The 24269-nt window shown below is 48.4% G+C and overlaps 1 protein-coding gene and 1 long non-coding RNA gene across 2 annotated transcripts; both read left to right on the forward strand.

Moving 5' to 3' along the window:
- The first annotated feature begins 646 nt into the window (after nt 1-646).
- On the forward strand, nt 647-23967 carry LOC310828824 (hydroperoxide isomerase ALOXE3-like). The gene is made up of 14 exons (XM_083706733.1): nt 647-1078; nt 8404-8608; nt 9333-9414; nt 10178-10300; nt 12264-12367; nt 14113-14285; nt 15240-15383; nt 16653-16856; nt 18232-18318; nt 18418-18587; nt 19342-19463; nt 20264-20364; nt 22417-22587; nt 23692-23967. The coding sequence occupies exons 1-14, from the start codon at nt 932-934 to the stop codon at nt 23881-23883; spliced, it is 2025 nt and encodes a 674-aa protein (XP_083562859.1). The 5' UTR covers nt 647-931; the 3' UTR covers nt 23884-23967.
- LOC310829142 lies at nt 12374-13809 on the forward strand. The gene is made up of 2 exons (XR_014557188.1): nt 12374-13031; nt 13398-13809. It is a non-coding gene; the product is annotated as an uncharacterized lncRNA (long non-coding RNA).
- Nucleotides 23968-24269: the final 302 nt, after the last annotated feature.

The raw sequence follows: 24269 nt of genomic DNA on the forward strand, positions 1-24269 counted from the left end.
CACGCAAAGTATGTTGAGGCGATTGCAGCGCACCCTCACCCTTCCCTCAGCCAGCAAACCAACTTACACTGGAGCACTGCAGCTAACAAACTGCAATTGAAACGCCAACAACAGACCCTGTGGTTCCAGGTGTCATAAGAATAAAAATGTCCCAGTACAGTGGTACCTCGGGTTACAGACGCTTCAGGTTACAGACTCCACTAACCCAGAAATAGTGCTTCAGGTTAAGAATTTGCTTCAGGATGAGAACAGAAATTGTGCTCCGGTGGCGCGGCAGCAGTGGGAGGCCCCATTAGCTAAAGTGGTGCTTCAGGTTAAGTACAGTTTCAGGTTAAGAATGGACCTCCAGAACGAATTAAGTTCTTAACCAGAGACACCACTGTACTCCTCCACAGGTGTAGCAAAGGAATAATCATTTACACGCAAATCATAACACACACCAAAATTTATTAAATCTATCAAAAGAGTTGTTTATTTCAAGACCCCCGCAAACCTTCCTATACTGCGAAGGAGGAGATGAATCGTTCATTTTACTGTTGCCAAAAATGATGAAATCAAACCACACTTTGTTTCTTTAATCTCTGCCCACTTTGTTCTTTTCTTTTCCTCCTCTTTCCTCAAGTCTCCCTTAAGCACCTATTCATTCTCTCTCTATCTCTCTTGCACAGGCATCCTGGATCAGGCCAAAGAATTTGGCCACTCCAGGCATGGGTGGGTTGAAGGTCACTATCTTCTTCTGACACCTGGGCACCAGGGGTGGAGTTCTGATGTAGGAAGGGTGGGGCTGTTCCTTTTTGCTGAAAAGGTTGGCTTCTTCGCACGACCCATTATTGAGAGAGGAGGTAGAGAGGAGGGTGCCTGGGACGTCCTGAACAACCCGCTCCCAAGGGGTCGTGCACGCCAGCTAGCCCACATTACTTGAGCCTCCAGCATGGCCACATACAACGTCCAGGTGGTGACTGGGAAGCAGCTCCGCGCTGGCACCATTGACTCAGTTTTTGCCACCTTGGTGGGCACCCATGGCGAGAGCCCCAAAACTGTGCTGGACAACTGGGGCCCAGATTTCTACAGAGGAGCGGTGAGTAGTTCTGAACAGGATGGGTTGTGGGGGGTGGCAGGCAGCAGAACATTTATTTTTTAAAAAAGGGCATATCTTACATTTCCCTCCAGTGAGCTGGGTAACTGAAAAGCAGAGTCAAATCTTCCCCAAGGAGCAAAAAAATAATACTTAAGAAGTAAAATGTTAAGTATGCTTTTCTGCTACTGGGAAAATGAAAAATCTGTTGTTGCATTTTCTCCTGAGGAGCAATTGTGTTTGTCTGTTTGCTTTGCTGGTTTGATACGTGCCTGAAATCAGCCTTCGCTTTCGCCTGCTCATGCATTCCATGTTAAAACTTGCTGATAAATAGTTAGGTGTGTTTATTTCTACGCCTCTGGCCATAGCTTCCCCCCCCCTTCCCAATACTATGTAACAAGTCAGTGGTTTTCCAGTTAAATGCTTCCACTTACATTTAAACAGAGTGTTCTATATGCACTGAGTTTTGAATAAAAACCCATCAATATAAAAATGTCTAATGATGATTTCATAGAATATTAATTCAAAATAATACGAGACATCTTGGCCCTATTAATTTTGTGTGGTCTTCTCCACTTTCCCCCAAGCAAGTTTAACTGTGTCTGAAACTTGATGACTTTAAAATTAGGTCAGGAGAAGGAATCTCAAGGCTCCACCCATGTAATTTCTTTTGAAAACATTTTCTTTATTAATTTTCCGATATTGACCCAATATTACCAGAGTTTTGCCAATTATACAGATTCCAATTAATATCAATGCATAACACATGCATATGGGGCCCCAGAGCTCATTTTCAACCCCAGGGGCTTCCTAGCTATCAGTGGCGTAGCGTGGGTTGTCAGCACCCAGGGCAAGGCAAGTAATTTGCGCCCCCTAACCCGGGGCAAGGTAAGTAATTTGCGCCCCCTAACCCCTAACCTGCCGCCGCTGCCAGCTTCTTCTTGCTGCTGCCTGGTCTGGTCTGGTGTGGTTCTCTCCCATGCTCAGCGCTGCACTGGGCCGCCGCTGCACTGTCCCTCCCCCAGATAGTCCCTCGCTCTCTCTCCGCACCGCACGCCTGGCACCCACCCCCTCCACAGTGGGCAGCGACCCCGCGGCTCGGATCGGATTCACACAGCCAGCACTGCAGTGAGAGAGAGTGAGTGAGCCAGGTAGGGGCAGAGAGCTGCGAGTGCGAGCGCCCCCCCAGATGTTGCGCCCGGTGCAGCCGTCCCCCCCTGCACCCCCCACGCTATGCCACTGCTAGCTATTAAATAGTGGGTGGACATAGCAGACGACACAGAGATTTCTCCAAGTAGTTCTTTATAAGTAAGCTGGAACGGAACTGAACAGCAAACAGCTCAGCTGGCCTGCTTTTATAGGCAGCCGGCTGTCAACACTGTAACAACAACAACCCAGGGTTTCCCGCCTAAATTAACTGACGTGAACCTGAGTGAAAACTATACACAGTCATACCTCAGGTGGAATGTGCTTTGGGTTGAGCACGTTCGAGTTGCGCTCCACGGCAACCCGGAAGTAATGGAGTGCGTCACGTTCGGGTTTTGCTGCTCGGGCATGCGCAGACGCTCAAAATGACGTCACGCGCATGCGCGGAAGTGGCAAAATGTGACCCACACATGCGCAGATGCGCCCTCGCTTGTTACGTTCGCTTCGGGATGCGAACGGAGCTCTGGAACAGATCCCATTCGCATCCCGAAGTACCACTGTACATGATACTCCTGGTGGCGAGAGTGAGAACTTCAATACATAACACCCCTCCACACCGAGATAAGGCATGAGTTGCAATCATAGTGGTTCCATTACATACAGCAATACCCTTATTGGTGTCAGTAAGGCACATAAGCATATTAATTGACCCTATTCACCATACAGCTTTACATGTGCAGTTTGACCAGTGAACATAGTCTTTTAAATACGCTGGGTGCTTGGAAACCCTGCCAAACCGCTGAGGGCCAGTACCAGAGTCCGGGTGGCCGCCCGATACTGGCTGCGACTGTGGTGTGACCAAACGTGGTGTTGAGCCCAAGTTCCCTGGCTCCGCTGCTGTCAAAGGAACCACCGAGAGCGGACTCGGCGGATGGTCAGGCACGGCAGTGGTCTGAGTCTCTGGAGAGCTAGGCAGACCCACCGAAATGGCTTGGCTCGGCTCCACACCCGACAGTTTGTGAAGAAGATGTAGGCGGAGCCTCGCCTTCCATTAGTGACCGCTCCGGAGCTGGGGCCACAGTTGGGGGCACAGCGGTAGTGTCCAAATCCCCAACCCTGCGCCTTAGAGGGTCTATGTGCTGGCGCCACAAGCGTCCGTTCTCGAGGGCCACCTGGTACAAACGGGTCCCAGTGACTCCCACTACCAGGGCCGGCACCCAAGGAATGTCCGAAGGTGAGAACTTCAATACATAACACTAGACATCTTTGGCAGGAAGGCATGGAAAGGGTCAATTTGCTTCTAAAGCACATAAAAGGTAAAGGGACCCCTGTGGCGTGGGGACTGATTGGTCCCTGCGGTCCAGTCGTGGCCGACTCGGGGGTTGTGGTGCTCATCTCGCTTAACTGGCCAAGGGAGTAGGCGTACAGCTTCCGGGTCATGTGGCCAGCAGGACTAAGCCGCTTCTGGCGAACCAGAGCAGTGCACGGAAACGCCGTTTACCTTCCCGCCGGAACAGTACCTATTTATCTACTTGCACTTTGAGGTGCTTTTGAACTGCTAGGTTGGCAGGATCAGGGACCGAGCAATGGGAGCTCACCCCGTGGTGGGGATTCGAACCGCCGACCTTCTGATCAGCAAGTCCTAGGCTCTGTGGTTTAATCCACAGCGCCACCTGCGTCCCTCTACAGCACATACTTGTGCATAAATGCTTGAACATGGGGACTAAATACCACCACTATGCTTCCCTCCATCATCTCCCCGCTGCCACCAGCAACAAATACAGAAGCTATGTAAAGGTCACCATACTATGGCAAAAACCAGGGGTCGGCAAACAATGGCCCGGGGGCCAGATGCGGCGTGAAAGGGTCACGAATCTGCCTGCACAGCCATTTGAAAACCCCCGTTAAGGGTCTGAGGCCAAAAGGCCGCGTCGACATTTGCCTAAACGCGGTGCAGAAAGCATCTCCGACACGCCTTTTCAGCGGCGCGGGGACTGATTGATCCCTGCGCAGTGCTGAGGTAAATTCCGACGCGGCCTTTTATTCATAGAGCCGCCACCGACACGCAGTCGGCCATGGCTCCCACAGCGGCGGGAGGCTGAGCAGCTAGGGGGCTGGCAGCTTTGGCGAGCTCATGGGGCTGGCGCTGAGGATGCAGCTGAAGGGCTTCCTCTTATGTGTGGTGCTGCTGCCGCTCTGGTCGTCGCTGTGAAGAAGTGTGCATGCACACGAAAGCTCATACCAATAACAAACTTAGTTGGTCTCTTAGGTGCTACTGAGAGCAAATGATATAATGGTGGTTATGTTACGGTATTATTTGTTACTGTTGTTTAGTCGTTTAGTCGTGTCCGACTCTTCGTGACCCCCTGGACCAGAGCACGCCAGGCCCTCCTGTCCTCCACTGCCTCCCACAGTTTGGTCAAACCCATACTGGTAGCTTCAAGAACACTGTCCCACCATCTTGTCCTCTGTCGTCCCCTTCTCCTTGTGCCCTCCATCTTTCCCAGCGTCAGGGTCTTTTCCAGGGAGTCTTCTCTTCTCATGAGGTGGCCAAAGTCTTGGAGCCTCAGCTTCAGGATCTGTCCTTCCAGTGAGCACTCAGGGCTGATTTCCTTCAGTATGGAGAGGTTTGATCTTCTTGCAGTCCATGGGACTCTCAAGAGTCTCCTCCAGCACCAGAATTCAAAAGCATCCATTCTTTGGCGATCAGCCTTCTTTATGGTCCAGCTCTCACTTCCATACATCACTACTGGGAAAACCATGGCTTTAACTATACGGACCTTTGTTGGCAAGGTGATATCTTTGCTTTTTAAGATGCTGTCTAGGTTTGTGATTGCTTTTCTCCCAAGGAGCAGGCGTCTTTTAATTTCGTGGTTGCTGTCACCATCTGCAGTGATCATGGAGCCCAAGAAAGTAAAATCTCTTACTACGGTATTATATTACTGTTAAAACTTGAAAATCAATAAAAATCATTTTCAAAAAACAAAAAAACCCCCACATTCTGACAGAATCCAGGCTGCATTTCTGAGTGCAAGAGCTATAATGGGGCATTGAAGGGCAGCGGAAGTTGAGCTGGTGCTTAACCCTTCCCCCACCGCCTGTTTTCTACTCTGTAACTTGCAACGGATTGCCCTCCTGTAGGGAAATCTGGTGGGTGTTTCCTCTTTTCCCCAGAAGTGAGTATTATGGCTTCTTCCTTCCTTCATTCTTTGCTGTTGGCAAACCATTGGTTCCCATAACCGGAGAATATCCGGAAGAACTAGGTTGTGAAACTTACGTTTTCTTTCTTAACTTAAGCTGTACTCTGTTGCAAGCGGCTTTTGTAATGGTCTTGTTCTGAAGAAAACCAAGTCCAGCAAAGGAATGCAATATTTTTATTTATTGCATTTATGTTTCATTTATTTATGAATGAAGGGTATGCAATCTTTTTTTTTAAAAAAAATATTTTTTATTGAATGGTTTTATGTTACAAAAAACAATACAGCCATACTACCACTAAATATGATTAAGAAATAAAACTTACATACATCGATATTTAGTTTGTTATTTGTTATTTACCGTCTTATTTCCTCCCAAACATTGCATACAACAGCACACATATGTGCAGACACCCACACTCCCACACCCGCACAGAAAATGATAATAAAGTAAATATTTCCCCCCCCTTTTATCTTCCAAAATCTTTTCTTCAACGTTGACTTCCTGTCAAGTCCCTTTGCATATGTTTTATCTTACATTCAAATGTACACAAAACAATAAAGCTTTATGTATAATTTTTCTAATACATTCTGAAAACATAATAAATCCTTAACTGTAGTCCACCTCCTTTTAGTTTCTTTATCACTCGAAGGGTATGCAATCAGTGTGAATGAGGAGTGGGGAAACACAATCCTAGGGCCAAAATGCAATCTTCCAGCCCCTCTTATCTCGTCCTGGAGAGTCTCCGCAGGATGCACCCCTCCCCATGTGACTGCACAATGGTGGAAAACATCCTGGAATTTTGATAATACTTCTCCTTTGCCCGGGTGGAGGGCAGAGGAATGGGCAAGCATGTGTAGGAATTGGTCTACTGTACAAAGGTGAAATTAAAATTAATTGCTCTGCCCCAACTTTGCCTTGCCAACAAAGGCCCGTATAGTTAAAGCTCTGGTTTTCCCAGTAGTGATGTATGGAAGTGAGAGCTGGACCATAAAGAAGGCTGATCGCTGAAGAATTGATGCTTTTGAATTCTGGTGCTGGAGGAGACTCTGGAGAGTCCCATGGACTGCAAGAAGATCAAACCTCTCCATTCTGAAGGAAATCAGCCCTGAGGGCTCACTGGAAGGACAGATCCTGAAGCTGAGGCTCCAAGACTTTGGCCACCTCATGAGAAGAGAAGACTCCCTGGAAAAGACCCTGATGTTGGGAAAGATGGAGGGCACAAGGAGAAGAGGACGATGGAGGACGAGATGGTGGGACAGTGTTCTCGAAGGGACCAGCATGAGTTTGACCAAACTGCGGGAGGCAGTGGAAGACAGGAGGGCCTGGCGTGCTCTGGTCCAGGGGCCACGAAGAGTCGGACATGACTATACGACTAAACAACAACACCTTTGCCTCTGAGCAGCCCACCATCCACATGTGGCCCCCTGGAAGGGAATGAGACCCTTCAGCTTCCCCAGTGATGGATTGTATGGCTCTAGAGGGACCAATGGTCTGACTCAGTGTAGGCAGTTCAGTGTGGTGCAATGGTTAGATTGCTGGACTGGAACCTGGGGGAGACCAGGGTTCGAATCTCCACTCGTCCATGAAACTCACTGGGTGACCTTGGGGGCCTGTCACTGCCTCTCTCACCCTAACCCTACCTCTCAGGGTTGTAGTGGGGATTAAATGAGATGGGGTGACCTGTGTACACCCCCGTGAGCTGCTTGGGGGGGGGGAAGGAGGGCCCTGTGACCTCTGGATGAGGGCTAGTACATAAATGCAATGAATGGATGAATGAATGAATGGGCCTCATCCACACCTATTGCATACCCTCCAGCATTTCTCTGATGAAAATAGGGACATTCTGTTCTACACCAGGAAGATTCTGGGGTATTGGATCTCTTGATGGGGAGTTGGACCCCCAGATTTTCTTATAATGTTGCAGGATTCTCAGTCAATAAGACAAGACACCGGGTTCTCTGAGGAAAAGCCTTTGGTTTATTAATCTGGCTGCAGTGGGATAGCTCCCAAAAGCTGAGCGCCATACCCAGATCAGAGCAGGGTTTTTGTAGTGTGAGACAAACAACTATCAGCAGAATATTTGATGACATCCAGAACAAGATAGAATTCTGCAAGCAAGTAAAACACAAGAACCCCACCCCACCAGTTCCTCTCCTGGGGAAATTCATTTCCAAGCAAGTTTCGAGATAAGTTCCCTTCTCAAGATAAGCTCACTTCCCCAGGCACAATTCAAAGTGTTGGTGCTGGCCTTTAAAGCCCTAAACGGCCTCGGTCCTGTATACCTGAAGGAGTGTCTCCACCCCCATCGTCCAGCCCGGACACTGAGATCCAGCTCCCAGGGCCTTCTGGCAGTTCCCTCACTGCGAGGAGCAAAGCTACAGGGAACCAGGGAGAGGGCCTTCTTGGTAGTGGCGCCCGCCCTGTGGAACACCCTCACATCAGATGCCTGTTCAGGAAAGTTTTTAATGTGTGACATTTTAATGTATTTTTAATCTTTGTTGGAAGTTGCCCAGAGTGGCTGGGGAAACCCAGCCAGATGGGTGTGGTACAAATACATAATAATAATAATAATAATAATAATAATAATAATAATAATTCCCCATTTCTTCCCAGAAACTGCTATCTTTGCAGACAGAGTTCTGGCCCATCTTCGAATGACTCACCCATCACGGGGGTGGGGTAGGGATGCAAACACCGTCTCTGCTTTTATTTGGGGAAGGGGCTGCTGAGGCAAGTAAATTCTATTTGTTGCATCCATCAATAACGGTAGGTTAGTCCAACAAGCAGCTAGCTGCCTGAGTGAGGATGGGGTTCTTCTGAGGTCCGCAGCGCCAAGGATGGCTGAGGACTTTGATAATTCCCATAGAGCCTACAGGCTAAGTTAAAGGTGAGGTTTTTCACCTGGAGTTGAAATCTGTCTCTTTATCATCCCTTCCTGCTTTCTAAGGCTGCCTCTGGATCTCCCGACTTTTCTGTTGCAGGTGAGGGACTACAAAGTCACCTGTGAGCAGGAGCTGGGGGAAATCGTGCTTCTCCGTCTCCACAAAGAAGTTGTGTCTAATCTGCTGTCCACTAGCTGGTACTGTAGTTTTGTCACCGTGACGTCCCCCAAAGGAGAAGTCTATAGATTTCCATGCTATCAGTGGATTGCGGGCTCTGATACCCTGGAGCTGAGGGAGGGATCGGGTAAGTACGCTTGCTTGGAGAGAGAGAGAGAGAGAGAGAGAGAGAGAGAGAGAGAGAGAGACGAAGAAGGTCCCTACTCTGCAAAATCATCTTTTAGCCTGTTGATTGTTTGGACAGCATGCCCCCCCAACATAGTGATAAATGGTATTTACTGTTCATAAGAAAATATAAACTACAGTGGTACCTTGGTTCTCAAACTTAATCCGTTCCAGAAGTCGGTTCCAAAACCAAAGCGTTCCAAAACCAAGGCACGCTTTCCCATAGAAAGTAATGCAAAATGGATCGATCCGTTCCAGACTTTTAAAAACAACCCCTAAAACAGCAATTTAAACATGAATTTTACTATCTAACGAGACCATTGATCCATAAAATGAAAGTAATAAGCAACGTACTGCAGTCACACAACCAACCAGTAGCTGAACTGGGTTCCACACAGTCACAAAAACAAAACAAAAAAAGAGCCGCAGAAACGCAAAATAAATAGCAAAAACAGACAGACCTCGGTGTAACACTCCAAACGGAAGCGAGGCATTCAAAACGGAGCATGTGTGGCTTCCGAATAAAGTTCGCAAACTGGAACACTTCCGGGTGTGCAGGGTTTGGGTTCCAAGTTGTTTGAGTACCAAGGCGTTTGAGAACCAAGGGAGCACTGTACCAGATCTGAACCGAATGAAGCAGGCTGACATAATAAACACCATCTCTCTCTCTCTCTGTGTCCCTCCAGCGAAGACACCAGCTATGGATACTCTTCCTTCGCTCAAGGACCACCGGAAGAAGCAGCTTCAGCAAAGACAATCTTGCTACGAGTGAGTGTGGCTGCTGTAAACTTCTAGACAGGCAACCTGTGTGTGTTTGTGTGTCTGTGTAATGGATTCCTGGGTTCTGCCTCCAGCTCTCAGGGGTGGGTGTGTTTAGTCCTCATTCCTCATTTCCAATGTTCAGAGTGTAATAATAATAATAATAATAATAATAATAATAATAATAATAATAAATAATTGTTATTTGTACCCCACCCATCTGGCTGGGTTTCCCCAGCCACTCTGGGCGGCTTCCAACAAAGACAAAGAATACACTAATATGTCACACATTAAAAGCTTCCCTGAACAGGGCTGCCTTCAGATGTCTTCTAAAAGTCAGGTAGTTGTTTTCTCTTTGACATCTGATGGGAGGGCGTTCCACAGGGTGGGTGCCACCACCGAGAAGGCCCTCTGCCTGGTTCCCTGTAGCTTTGCTTCTCACCCAGTATACCTGAAGGAGCGTCTCCACCCCCATCGTTCTGCCCGGACACTGAGGTCCAGCTCCGAGGGCCTTCTGGCGGTTCCCTCACTTTGCGAGAAGCAAAGTTACAGGAAACCAGGCAGAGGGCCTTCTCGGTGGTGGCACCCTCCCTGTGGAACGCCCTCCCACCAGATGTCAAGAAAATAAAGAACTATATGACTTTTAGAAGACATCTGAAGGAAGGCCTGTTTAGGGAAGTTTTGAATGTTTTATCGTGTTTTTAATATTCTGTTGGGAGCTGCCCAGAGTGGCTGGTCCATGACATTGTGATCTTGATTTCCTTCTGCACAGGTGGAAGAAGTTTGCTGAGGGCGTTCCTTTCCATCTGGACGTTGCATCCCCCAAGGAACTGGACACAAACATCAGGTTTTCTTTCGTCAAAGCGGCGGATTTTGTCAATCGCTCCAAAGCCCAGTAAGTTTGGGGAAAGAAGCTGCAATGTTGGTGGCAGATCACGTTCCTTAACACAGACCATTTTCTGGGCTACGCACAGGCAGTTCCAGCCCAGGGTCTGTGGTAGACAGTGAAGTATAGGTGGGTTCCCACGAGGCAACAGCAAGAACAACAGAACTGGACAACAGGGGCAAAGCAACTGCTTATATACATTTCTGAAGGCCTGGGCCACTCCCACTCTCAATGTGATTGGCTGTCTAAACTTCCAAACTGCGAATCATGACTCAGAGTTTCAGGGCCAATGGCAGAGGCCCGAATCCTGAAATGTTCTGTGATTGGACAACATGTATCGAATCAGAACACAGGGCCTCAGAATCCTTAGTCCAGACCCAAGCTCAGGCAAAAACAGACCACTGAATACATAACAAGCAGACAAGGGGAAGGAGAATTCTGGAAGGAGGAATGACGCTAGTCAACGTTGCTCTGGCCATTCACACCTCCTACAGTGCCTAGGAAAGATCTCAGGATATCCCCTCAGAAATCTGCCATGCAGGAAATACCAAAAAAAGTCCCAAAGTGACTGACAACCAAAGTAAAGCAATAATAATATAATAATGAAATTATGTACACATATTGATAGCAGATGGAACATTTCAGTATCATATCATTTGCGCTGCCCAAATACCAAGGAAAATAGAATTGTAGAGTTGCAAGGGACCCCAAAGATCATCTACTCGAACCCCCTGCAATGCAGGAATATGCAGCTGCCCCATATGGGTATCGAACCTGCGACCTTGGTCACCATACTCTAACCGACGGAGCTATCCAGCAAAAGACTGTCTTTGTGTGGCGCCAGAAGGAAGACAAGGCTGGTGCCAGGCAGGTCACCTCAGAAAGAGCATGTGAGATTGCTCATCCACCATGTCTTTCCTCCATGAGAATGTCATGGGGTGGAGATGATGGCTTCTTGCATTTAGTGATGCTCTCTATATCGTATTACACTGTTTTACTGGCCGCTGCTGAAATTCTCGCCTTGACTTCTATTGATGATTGATTCGTTGTTGTATTTTAGCTTTGGAAGCTGCCCAAAGAGTATTGCTATTGCAGTGTACAAATGCTGTCAGTAAGTACAGTGGTACCTTGCGCCTTGGTTCTCAAACAATTTGGAACCCAAACACTGCAAACCTGGAAGTAAGTGTTCTGGTTTGCGAACATTTTTCAGAAGCCGAACGTGCTCCGTTTTGAGTGTTATGCTATTGATTTGAGTGCCACACTTCCGTTTGGAGTGTTACGCTGAGGTCTGTCTGTTTTCGCTATTCATTTTGCATTTTTGTAGCTCTTTTTTTTTTTTTTTGGTGTGTGACTGTGTGGAACCCGGTTCAGCTACTGATTGATTGATTGTGTGACTGCAGTACTGTTTATTGCTTTCATTTTATGGATCCGTGGTCTCGTTAGATAGTAAAGTTCATGTCAAATTGCTGTTTTGGGGTTTGTTTTTAAAAGTCTGGAACAGATTACAGTCATATCATGGTTTGCAGATGCTTCAGGTTGTGTTTTTTTGGGTTATGGACGCGCCAAAACCCGGAAGTACCGGAATGGGATACATCCGGGTTTCGGCGGTCACACATGTGCAGAAGCGCTAAATCACGCTTTGTGCATGTGCAGAAGCGCCAGATCGCAACCCGCATGTGCACAGACACGTCACTGTGGGTTGTGAACGTGCCTCCCGCACGGATCACGTTTGCAACCCGAGCGTCCACTGTAATCCTTTTTGCATTACTTTCTATGGGAAAGCATGCCTTGGTTTTGGAACGGGCTTCCAGAACGAATTGAGTTTGAGAACCAAGGTACCACTGTAGTAGATTGGCGGAGGGGTGTGGTGGGGCTGTTTCCTGTTCATAGGGCACTTTTAAAGGACAAGGAAGAGCACATTTCATCCTCAGCCCTTGACGTTCATCCCCACATTGTTCCCTTCTGACTCCAGGCAGGTGGAGCTCAAGCTGAGAGGGTACTCCGATAGCCAAGAGTCCTGGGAGAAGCTGGAAGATATTAACAAAGTCTTCTTGTTCACCGAGACGGATTTGTCCAGTAAGATGGTAGCCCTGTTCAAAACTCACTGCAAGCAGCCTCTGATAGACCCCCATAGTGTGAATTTCGTTTGCAGCTACCTAGAGATCGGGGTTGGTTTCCAGAAATCTGGTCCTGGGCTCTTTCCTGATTTAGCAACACAATGGAACCTACTGTGAATGGGACCTGTGAAGCCCCAAAAGCGGTTGCCACTGATTTAACAACACCCGAACCTCCTCATGTGGAGATCCATTTGAGGTTAGCGTCAAATCCTGGCCAACGCGCTGACGCTCACGGGATCCTTCAGTCAAGCTTTTAATTTGCTCAGCAGCGGAACAGGGAGTAGCTCGGTTCGTGGGTGTCCAAAGCTTAATGGTGTTAGGAAAGCCTGCGGAATTTGTTGGCTATAAAGCAAAGTCTGTAAAATAATGAAGCAATGTACCTATAATGAAATTTGAAGCAACGTAAAGCAATTTGAGACAGTTTGCAACTAATTAATGGTATGAAGTAATAACTGGCATTGACAAAGCAATCAGGCTGGGAAAAATGCATAATCGCCTCCTAACCTCCTCTAGTTGCAAAACAGTTATAAGCTCTTGAGCAAATGAGATCACTAAATGTCATAATTACCAATCCAACGCAGCAGGCCAGTCTTTGAGGCTTTCAGTTGGGAGATACAGGGCAGGTTGGGTAAAGGGAGCCCTGACCATTAGGTCCAGTTGCAGACGACTCTGGGGTTGCGGCGCTCATCTCGCTTTATTGGCCGAGGGAGCCGGTGTACAGCTTCCGGGTCATGTGGCCAGCATGACTAAACCGCTTCTAGCAAACCAGAGCAGCGCACGGAAACGCCGTTTACCTTCCCGCCAGAGCGGTACCTATTTATCTACTTGTACTTTGATGTGCTTTCGAACTGCTAGGTTGGCAGGAGCAGGGACTGAGCAACAAGAGCTCACCCCATCACGGGGATTCGAACCGCCGACCTTCTGATCGGCAAGTCCTAAGCTCTGTGGTTTAAGCCACAGCGCCACCCGCGTCCCTACTAACGGGGCAGGTTAGTAGGCAGCAAAAGAGAACAAGGAATTGATTGATTGGTTGCATTTATATCCCTCCTTTTTCTCCATGGACTGGAAGGTGGCCTATATAGTTTTTCCACTCCTCATTTAATCCCCCAACAACCCTTTGATGTAGGTTGCAATGTGAGGCAGTGACTGGCCTGAGGCTACTCAGTGAGCTTCAGGCCTGAGTGCTGATTCGAACCCTGGTCTCCCGGGTCCTAGTCAGAACACTCTAACCTGGCCTTTCTCAGCCGTGGGTCCCTTTATGTTGTTGGACTGCAACTCCCATCATTCCTAGCCAGCATTGCCAGTGATCAGGGATGATGGGAGTGGCTCTAACCACTACACCACACTGCCTGACACTGAAAGGAAAACTGTACAGCCTCCTCCCCCCCCAAAAAAAAACCCCTAACAAGAAAAAAACCCCGAATGCACCTTTTAAAAATAAAATAAAATTGATTGGTAACTGACCAGAAGATCAGACTCTTCTATTAATTTTGCATTCGTTTCGTGACTCCAGGAGGCAGACCCATGTAAAAGGTAGACTAAGCTATCCGGGATCAGGAAGAGAGGAACTGAGACCCTTCCCATATCAGATGTTCCCCATGCAGGGGAATCTCCACACACTTCAGCCCTGACTTGGTGCTCTTGTGTTTTGAGGCTCTCGCTTGTTTCAATTCCACGGTCTAAGACAGCTCCCTCTGTTCCTAGGATACGTTGTGAAGCACTGGAAAGACGACGTGTTCTTTGGGTACCAGTTTCTGAACGGTCTGAACCCCAGAATGATCCAAAGATGCACTGAGATTCCATCCAACTTCCCTGTGACTCAGGACATGGTGGCCAAGTCCCTTGGGGCCTCCACCACACTGCAGAAGGAGCTGGAGGTGAGGAGGGAAAACGCTCTGCAGCTCGGCTGATGGTGAAACGCTGTTGCACCAGAAGTGGCACACAAGCTGCACACCTCTCCTCGATGCTGCTGCTGATATTGTTTATTATTATTATTATTATTATTATTATTTGTTGGGAAAGATTGAGGACACAAGGAGAAGGGGACGACGGAGGACGAGATGGTGGGACAGTGTTCTCGAAGCTACCAGCATGAGTTTGACCAAACTGCTGGAGGCAGTAGAAGACAGGAGTGCCTGGCGTGCTCTGGTCCAGGGGGTCACAAAAGTTGGACACAACTAAACGACTAAACAACAACATTATTAATACTCTGCCCATCTGGCTGGGTTTCCTTAGCCACTCTGGGCGGCTCCCAACAGAATATTAAAAACAAGATAAAACATCAAACATTCAAAACCTCCCTAAACAGGGCTGCCTTCTGATGTCTTCTGAAAGTCAGATAGTTATTTCCTTGACGTCTGATGGGAGGGTGTTCCACAGGGCGGGTGCCACCACCGAGAAGTCCCTCTGCCTGGTTCCCTGTAAGTGATGGAACCACCAGAAGGTCCTCGGCGCTGGACCTCAGTGTCCAAGCAGAATGATGGACGTGGAGGCGCTCCTTCAGGTATACAGGACCGAGGGCTTTCAAGGTCAGCACCAACACTTTGAATTGTGCTCGGAAACGTCCTGGGAGCCAACGTATGTCTTTCAGGACCAGTGTTATGTGGTCCTGGTGGCCACTCCCAGTGACCAGTCTGGCTGCCACATTCTGGATTAGTTGCAATTTCTGGGTCACCTTCAAAGGTCGCCCCACGTAGAGCGCATTGCAGTAGTCCAAGCGGGAGCTAACCAGAGCATGCACCACTCTGGCGAGACAGACAGCGGGCAGGTAGGGTCTCATCCTGTGTACCAGATGGAGCCGTGACAGAGGCTTGTGTTCTTCTCCCAAACAGAAGGGGTCCATCTTCATTGCTGACTACCGCATCCTGGAGGGGCTGTCTGCAGGAATCAATAACAACCGCCAGCAATACCTAGCAGCCCCCCTGTGCTTGCTGCATCTCACAGCCCAGGAGCAGCTTATGCCCCTCGCCATCCAGGTAACAGGTTGGGGTGGCTGGGGGCTCAGAAGATGCTTTGGGAGATAGCAGTGGGGAAGGGAGGCTGTGCCTCCATCATGGACCGAAGGCGACCTCTGGTGGTTCTCTGCGGTACTCTGCAACTTCGTACTTTAAATCGGGTAATGCTGTCAATTGCACAGAGTCAACTTGCACGATTTCAACCTTACTGTCATGGACTGACTGGGTACCAAGGAATGGTGGGAGGCACCAGCCGGGCAGCCCCCGAGGGAAGAAGGCTCAGTGCCTGGGGAGTGGTGGCAGGACGACAATGAGCTGTAAGAGGCAGAAGAGGGAGCAGACTAGGAGGAGAAGGTGTCGGAAGCTGAAGAGACAACAGGGTTTAGTGAGCAGGAAGAGGCTGCGGCAGAGAGCAGTTCAGACTCGGAGCCAGGAGAGAAGAGTGGAAAGAAAGGGGGCCAGGAAACAGAAATGAGGATGGTGAAGAATCTAGGGGGTCTTCCAGCTCCCTTCCCTGCCTGGTCTCCCAGAACACGGGGAGGAATGAAAAGGGCGGAGCAAAGAGAGACAAGTCAAAGGAGTCTCAGATTGCTTAGGAAGGTCCTGGGGGAAGAGGAGACTTAGGTAGCTGTGGGAAGGCCTGGGGACCTCATTGGGGCTAGATCAGGTATCCCCAACCTTCGGCCCTCCAGATGTTTGGGACTACAATTCCCATCATCCCTGACCACTGGTCCTGTTAGCTAAGGATCATGGGAGTTGTAGGCCAAAACATCTGGAGGGCTGCAGGTTGGGGATGCCTGGGCTAGATCTACCAGGAATAGTTGTGTGCTCACTAGGCCTGGCCTTCTGAGCTGTTCGCTTCTTTGAATGAAGAGTTAATTTCGCTGACACCGTGTGAGTTATTGCTGACCGGCTCCTGGCGGCACTTATATGATTGAAGGATGGCTGTTTGGAATCCTACAAATTAATGGCACGCAAGGCAAAGAGCTGTGACGCTTCGTTTTCCTGGCATGGAAAGTGCTGTCAATTTCTCTGCCTTGCTTACTGGATTCTGGGATGCTCTCCCGATCTCGTGACAGCATCCCAGAGCCTGATAAGCAGGGCAGAGAACTTACAATTTATTGTAACTAGATTTATCAAAAAGCTTTTGATGAAGAATCTCACCAAAGACTCCTGAGGAACCTCTGCAATCATGGTATAGGTCCTCTTATGGATCAGAGACTGTCCAAGAAACAGGAAACAGAGAGTAGGAATAAATGGAGCCAATGTTGTATTCTGCCACCCCCACAGCTCAGCCAGACCCCTGGCCCAAAGGCTCCCATCTTCCTACCGAGTGACTCCGAATGGGACTGGATCCTGGCCAAGACCTGGGTGCGAAACGCTGACTTCCAGGTGCACCAGGTCCTCACCCACCTGCTCCGAACCCACCTGCTGGCAGAGGTGTTCACCATAGCCACCCTGCGTCACCTCCCCATGTGCCACCCGCTCTATAAGGTGAGACTGCCAATTCCGTGTCCTTGAGCCTGGTGGAACTTGGGACCGGGCCTACCCAAAAGACTGCACTGGAGACAGAAAGGAAGCACATCCATTCTCTTCAGTAGCTTGGAACAAAGAGAGTATGGCACCCAAGATGGATGCTCACAGATTATTATTTTTTTAATAATGCTTTTATTTATTTTCATGGTACAGAAGATAAATTTTGAGAAAACAAATATTACAACAGTAAACAAAAAAAGTAAACAACAAATAACTTGTCCTGATGACACCACAGGCTTTTATCATGTGTTAAAGTTTCATCCTAATACTCTAAGACAGGGGTGTACAAACTTTTTTCAAAGGGGGCCAGATTTGATGAAGTGAAGGGCCTTGAGGGCCGACCAAAGTCTCTTATATTTTGACCAAACTGTGGAAGGCAGTGGAAGACAGGAGTGCCTGGTGAGCTCTGGTCCAGGGGTCACAAAGAGTTGGACACGACTAAACGACTAAACAACATCTATTATATATCCCTAGTATCCAGAGTTCATGTTACTTTACTAGTGTCATTGTATTCCTGCCAATGATTTCAACTCTTTACAGTGGTCTCTCAAAAAAAGTGGCACCTCTGGTTGCAAATGGGATCTGTTCCGGAGGCCCATTCACAACCTGAAAGGAACGCAACCCGTGTCTGCGCGTGCACAGGTCGCAATTTGCCGCTTCCGCGCATGCCCGCGACATCATTTTTGCGCGTCTGCGCATGCGTGAGCGGCGAAACCCGAAAGTAACCCTTTCCGGTACTTCTGGGTTGCCGCAGGACGCAAACTGAAAACACACAACCTGAAGCAAATATTTGGCCTTCCTGGTTTCCGATCTTGCCATTCCATCAGCTTGGTCTGGCACTCTTCTCTGGTCGGTGCTTCGAAATTTCCAGCTGTGCTTCACAGCATACAATACTGGCACATTATAGACTCACTCCCCATTTTGATGTACATTAGACCATTAACTGGGACGTGGGTGGCGCTGTGGGTTAAACCACAGAGCCTAGGATTTGCCAATCAGAAGGTCGGTAGTTCGAATCCCTGCGATGGGGTGAGCTCCCATTGCTGGGTCCCTGCTCCTGCCAACCTAGCAGTACGAAAGCTTGTCAAAGTAGATAAATAGGTACTGCTCCGGTGGGAAGGTAAATGGCGTTTCCGTGCAGTGCTCTGGTTCGCCAGAAGCGGCTTAGTCATGCTGGCCACATGACCCGGAAGCTGTACGCCGGCTCCCTCGGCCAGTAAAGCGAGATGAGCGTCGCAACCCCAGAGTCGGTCACGACTGGACCTAATGGTCAGGGGTCGCTTTATCTTTTTTTTAAGCCATTAACAAAGCCGTCCTCTCCCGTCTTCTACAGCTCCTGATCCCCCACACCCGCTACACCCTCCACATCAATGCCTTGGCCCGGGAGCGCCTCATTTCAAAGGATGGCGTCTTCGACAAGGTAAGCTGCCCTGGGGGTCTCGCTACCCTGCCTGAGAAGAATCAGGTTTTACTGCTCCTTCCAGGTTGTGACTCCCTTTCCCCCACCCCATGTCTCCAGGCAACTGGCCTTGGACTGCAGGGCTTGGTTGAGCTGCTGCAAAGGGACTTGAAGACCATGACCTACTCCTCCCTCTGCCTCTCAGAAGACCTGGAAGCTCGCGGGGTGTCCTCGCTGCCCAATTATTACTACAAGGAGGACGGCCTGAAGATCTGGGCAGCCGTGGAGAGGTCAGGGAAGGGCGTGGGTGGGACTGTGTTGGTCTCCATTTTGCCTGGAGCAAAATTCAAGGATGTGGACGTGGTGTGTGTGTGTGTGTGTTTGCATCTGTGTGCAGGAATACAAAGGGGGGGTTGGGGGGCTCCGACTCAGGTGGTGGAACATCTTTCTGCCTGGACACTGAGGTCCAGCGCTGAGGGCCTTCTGGTAGTTCCCTCCCTGCGAGAAGCGAGGTTTCAGGGAACCAGGCAGAGGGCCTTCTTGGTGGTGGCGCCCGCCCTGTGGAATGCCCTCCCATCAGATGTCAAGGAAATAAACAACTATTTGACTTTTAGAAGACATCTGAAGGCAGCCCTGTTCAGGGAAGTTTTTAATGTTTGATATTTGGTCGTGTTTTTAATATATTCTGTTGGAAGCTGCCCAGAGTGGCTGCGGAAACCCAGCCAGATGGGTAGGGTATAAATAAATAAACAACAACAACGACAACAACAACAACTAATTCCTAGGAGCTCACCATTGACAAAGTGAAGGGAATTTTGTGTCTGTACTTGTAGCTCAGAAGGGCTATAACCCCTTGATCCAGTTCCCTCCTCTATTTCTATTTTACAGCCCTATTATTATTATTAATGTGCTGGATGTGGAGGAGACTTAGCATCCCACAATCTCCTTTCTCTGTGGGTGGAGGACCAAGTGGTCCACGAGGAGGTCTCAATTCTGCAAGCTGAGCTTTCTCTTATTTCCCCTTTATTTGACTCTTTCCCATAGATTTGTCTCTGGCATTGTCGACTTGTATTACAAAGACGACCGCTCTGTGCAGGATGATTTTGAGCTGCAGTCCTGGATAAATGACGTCTTCACAAAAGGCTTCCTGAAACAAGAGTCCTCTGGTATTGCCCAGCCCTCATAAAATTATGGGATTTCCTATAGCAATGAACAGCGGGAGGGGGTTAAGAATCCACCAATGGTTATAAAAGTAGCCATGCATGCCATGCTCCTCAGTGTACCTTAATGCTGTTCAATGGACTCTAAGTCACATGGGACTGAGGTATATGGTCAATAGGTCAAACAGGTGAATAGTCCCCATAAAACAGAAAGTGAAAATATCTGCCAACTGACTCTTGGATGTTTCAACAGTCCTGAAAGGTCCAGCACCACATACCCTGCAAGTGTCCCTGAAAACCCACGACACTCTGTTTTTTCACACGAGAGAATGGTGACCATTTTGGACACCATGATTTTGCATGTTTCTGTACCGCGACCCCCCCAAAAAAAGCGTTTTTGAGGACTGCAGTCTTGTGGAGCACCCCAAAACATGCAATTTTGGGTGCCATGCCTGGGGAAAGCGCTGTTTTTTTGGGGGGGGGGTGTTGTGGCATGAAATCGTTCAATATGACCATGTTCAAAATGGCCGCCATTCCCTCGTGAGAAAAAACGGGTAGATGGTGCCCTGGAAAATTGTGTCCTGGAATTTATCCTTGAAATGTCGGACGGTATAGAACCATTAATAGATGCTCATTATGTTAAAGCTGATCATGAGGACTACATAGTTTTTGAAAGAAATCTAACGAGATTTGCATATGGCAACACAATGCGTGTGCCTGCCCGTATATTGCACCCCTCCTTATTGAAAGGACTCACTCCTGATTAATAACTGTTGTGGATTTAGCTTTCCTCTTCCTCTTCGCAGGCATCCCTTCCGCATTCAAAACTGTGAAAGAGGTCAAGAAGTTCTTCACGATGGCAATTTATACCAGCTCGGCCCAGCACTCTGCCGTCAACAGTGGGCAGGTAGGAGAGGGGTGCGCCCTCATATTTACCTCCAGGCAGGTAGACATCGCGAGGCAGACTAAGCAGGCCTGCCTACAAGCCTATGTTGGGTTTTATATGATAGTTTTAACTTTCATGGCTTGCCCCAAAGAATACTGGGAAAAGATCCCAAAATGTCCCACCCTGAAGACAGCTCTGATGGTTCTCTGGGGAGCTAAAATGACTGTTGAACCAGATTACTTTTATGGTGTCAATGGGCCAAAAGAGAAAAGCGTAGCTGTTTTGGCCAGAAGCCATCAATAGCCCATAAATTTGCCTGATCCTTGTTCAAAGCCGTCCAGATTGGCGGCCTTCGTTGCCTCCTGCAGGAGCAAGTTCCATAGTTTAACAATGTGACGTGTTACAGATAGGTAGCCGTGTTGGTCTGCCATAGTCAAAACAAAAAAAATTCCTTCCAGTAGCACCTTAAAGACCAACTAAGTTAGTTCTTGGTAGGAGCTTTCTTAGTTCTGAACTAACTTAGTTGGTCTTTAAGGTGTTACTGGAAGGAATTTTTTTTGTTTTGAATGTGACGTGTGGCAAAGTCTTTTCTTTGTCCTGAAACTTCCAACAAGATTTCCGATGGAGCAGAGCTTTCATACAGGTGAAACTCGGAAAATTAGAATATCATGGAAAAGTTCATTTATTTCAGTAAAGGTAAAGGTAAAGGTACCCCTGCCCGTACGGGCCAGTCTTGCCAGACTCTGGGGTTGTGCGCCCATCTCACTCAAGAGGCCAGGGGCCAGCGCTGTCCGAAGACACTTCCGGGTCACGTGGCCAGCGTGACATCGCTGCTCTGGCGAGCCAGAGCTGCACACGGAAACGCCGTTTACCTTCCCGCTAGAAAGCGGTCCCTATTTATCTACTTGCACCCGAGGGTGCTTTCAAACTGCTAGGTTGGCAGGCGCTGGGACCGAGCAACGGGAGCGCACCCCGCCGCGGGGATTCGAACCGCGACCTTTCGATTGGCAAGCCCTAGGCGCTGAGGCTTTTACCCACAGCGCCACCCGCGTCTCTTTTTATTTCAGTAATTCAACTTAAAAGGTGAAACTAATATATGAGATAGACTTATGACATGCAAAGCATGTATGACTGTGGAAACTTCACACTGGACTTCAAGCATCTGGCATTGTGTGCCTCCCCGTTCTTCCTCCAGACTCTGGGTCCTTGGTTTCCAAATGAGATGCAAAAGCTGCTCTCATCAGAAAAGAGATTTGGGGAGCCATGTCGTCAGCTGGTGTTGGTCCACTGTGCTCCATTAAGTCCAGGGTCAACACAGCCGTCTACCAGGAGATTTTGGAGCACTTCACGCTTCCTTCCGCAGACGAGCTTTGTGGGAATGCTGACTTCATTTTCCAGCAGGACTTTGGCACCTGCCCACACCGCCAAAAGTACCAAAACCTGGTTCAATGCCCATGGGATTACTGTGCTTGATTGGTCAGCAAACTCGCCTGACCTGATCCCCATAGAGAATCTATGGGGCATTGCCAAGAGAAAGATGAGAGACATGAGACCGAGCAATGCAGAAGAGCTGAAGGCTGCTATTGAAGCTTCCTGGTCTTCCATAACACCTCAGCAGTGCCACATGCTGAGAGCATCCATGACACGCCACACTGAGGCAGTAATTGATGCAAAAGGGGCCCAAACCAAGCACTGAGTACATATGCATGCTTCTACTTCTCAGAGGTCCAGTATTGCTCTATTTGCAGTCCTTGTTTTGCTGATTTCATTTAATATTCTAATTTTCTGAGATTGTTAATTTAGGGTTTTCATTAGCTGTACGCCATAAACATCACAATTATACCAAACAAAGTCTTGACATACCTCGCTTTGCATGTCATGAGTCTATCTCATATATTAGTTTCACTTTTTAAGTTGAATTACTGAAATAAACGAACTTTCCCACAATATTCTAATTTTCCGAGTTTCACCTGTATTTATCTTTATTTCACAAATTTGTATGCCTATCGATTGCATAGCTCACCTCTTTGCGTTCTTAATCCTTGGGGGGGGGGCGATTGCTTTTATTCACAGTTTGACTTGGGGGCGTGGATGCCCAACTTCCCCCCCTCCATGAGGAAGCCGCCGCCTCAGACCAAGGGGGCAGCAAACCTGAAGGGCTATTTAGACACCATCCCGCCCATCAACACCACCTGCACCATCCTGAGCACGTTGTGGTTGCTGAGTTCCAAATCTCCAGATATGGTGAGTGGGAGGCCGTCTGCCACGGATGCTTGAGCTGAGATTCCCGCCTTGCCGGGGGTTGGGATAGATGTGTTGGCTATTTGCAGATTAGTTGTGCTGCAGAAAGCTTGCTGGGGAGACCACACATTGCAAGGAACACAAAATAATTTAACTAGGTTTTAATAACAAAAACAAAAACTCCTTTTACATTAATTATAATATATCTGTAAGCATGACCCAACCACCAGGGCACTGTTGGAGCTAGGTGCTGCTCTTTATATACTATACCCAATTGCTGACACAGCTTAATTAACACAGCACCTGCTGTACTGATCCACAGCTGTAAAACTAGGTCATGTTATTTGCTCTGGCCCTTAAAGAAATCTTGTGGAACAATAATGAACCTTCACATTTAAAGAGACCATTCAACAAGATGACCCTCAGTTGTCTCCCAACCCTACAGTTCTGTGGTTAAAAGACGAAGAGTGCCTTTAATAACAACAGTGAAAATATTAAGAAGACTGTGCATGCAGTTGCAAGCTACAGCCTGACAGGAACCGGTTGCAAGGGCGGGGGTGGTTCTGCTCTCTTCTTCTCCCCTCTCCCAATTAACCTCCATCTCCAGGGCCTGCCCTGTGACATCACCAGGGGCCTTCAAATCTCAGGGTCTGGGATGATCCTGACCTGGCAACCCCATCCTGGAATTATAGAATCATAGAATCATAGAGTTGGAAGAGACCACAAGGCCATGGAGTCCAACCCCCTGCCAAGCAGGAAACCCCATCAGAGCACTCCTGACATATGGTTGTCAAGCCTCTGCTTAAAGACCTCCAAAGAAGGAGACTCCACCACACTCCTTGGCAGCAAATTCCACTGTCAAACAGCTCTTACTGTCAGGAAGTTCTTCCTAATGTTCAGGTGGAATCTTCTTTCTTGTAGTTTGGCTCCATTGCTCCGTGTCCGCTTCTCTGGAGCAGCAGAAAACAACCTTTCTTCCTCCTCTATGTGACATCCTTTTATATATTTGAACATGGCTATCATATCACCCCTTAACCTCCTCCATCGTATCTGCCTCTTGGGGCCTGCTATTCTTGCTTAGCCAGATACTTTCCCTCTTTTTGACAGATACGCTTGGGGAAATATCCTGAGGAGCATTTCACGGAGGATGCTCCAAAAGGTCTCATTGAGGCTTTTCAGCATGACCTGCAGAGGATCTCCCAGGAAATCGAGGAAAGGAACGAGTCTGTCTCCAAACTGATCCCTTCTGGCTATGAGTACCTGTACCCGCCTGAGATAGAGAACAGCGTCGCTATATAAGCTCTGCGGGTGGTGAATCCATTTCACGCCGCTCTTCCGATATTTGTTACCGTATTACATTTGCCTATATTTGGGTGCACATTCTGATAAGTGTGATTCACATAGACGCAGTGAATATCAGCCTCAGCGCAGTGAGTCACTTTGGGGTGGGTATTGCAAGTTACACTTCGGCAACCAGCTGCCTGTCAGATGTTTTGGACTACAACTCCCATCAGCCCCAGTATCCTATGACATACAGTTAGCACCGTCTTCTAGCAGGGCCCTCACCTCGCATAGAGTCACGCTTTTTTCTCTAATGATGCTCCTCATGCACTCTGCTTCATTTCACTGAACTGCTGGTTCTCTTGCTGCTCCATTTGTTCAAGTGGCTCAGGGATTATTGCTAT

Source organism: Podarcis gaigeae (genome assembly GCF_964106915.1).
Source record: "Podarcis gaigeae genome assembly, chromosome: 13".
Lineage (NCBI taxonomy): Eukaryota > Metazoa > Chordata > Lepidosauria > Squamata > Lacertidae > Podarcis > Podarcis gaigeae.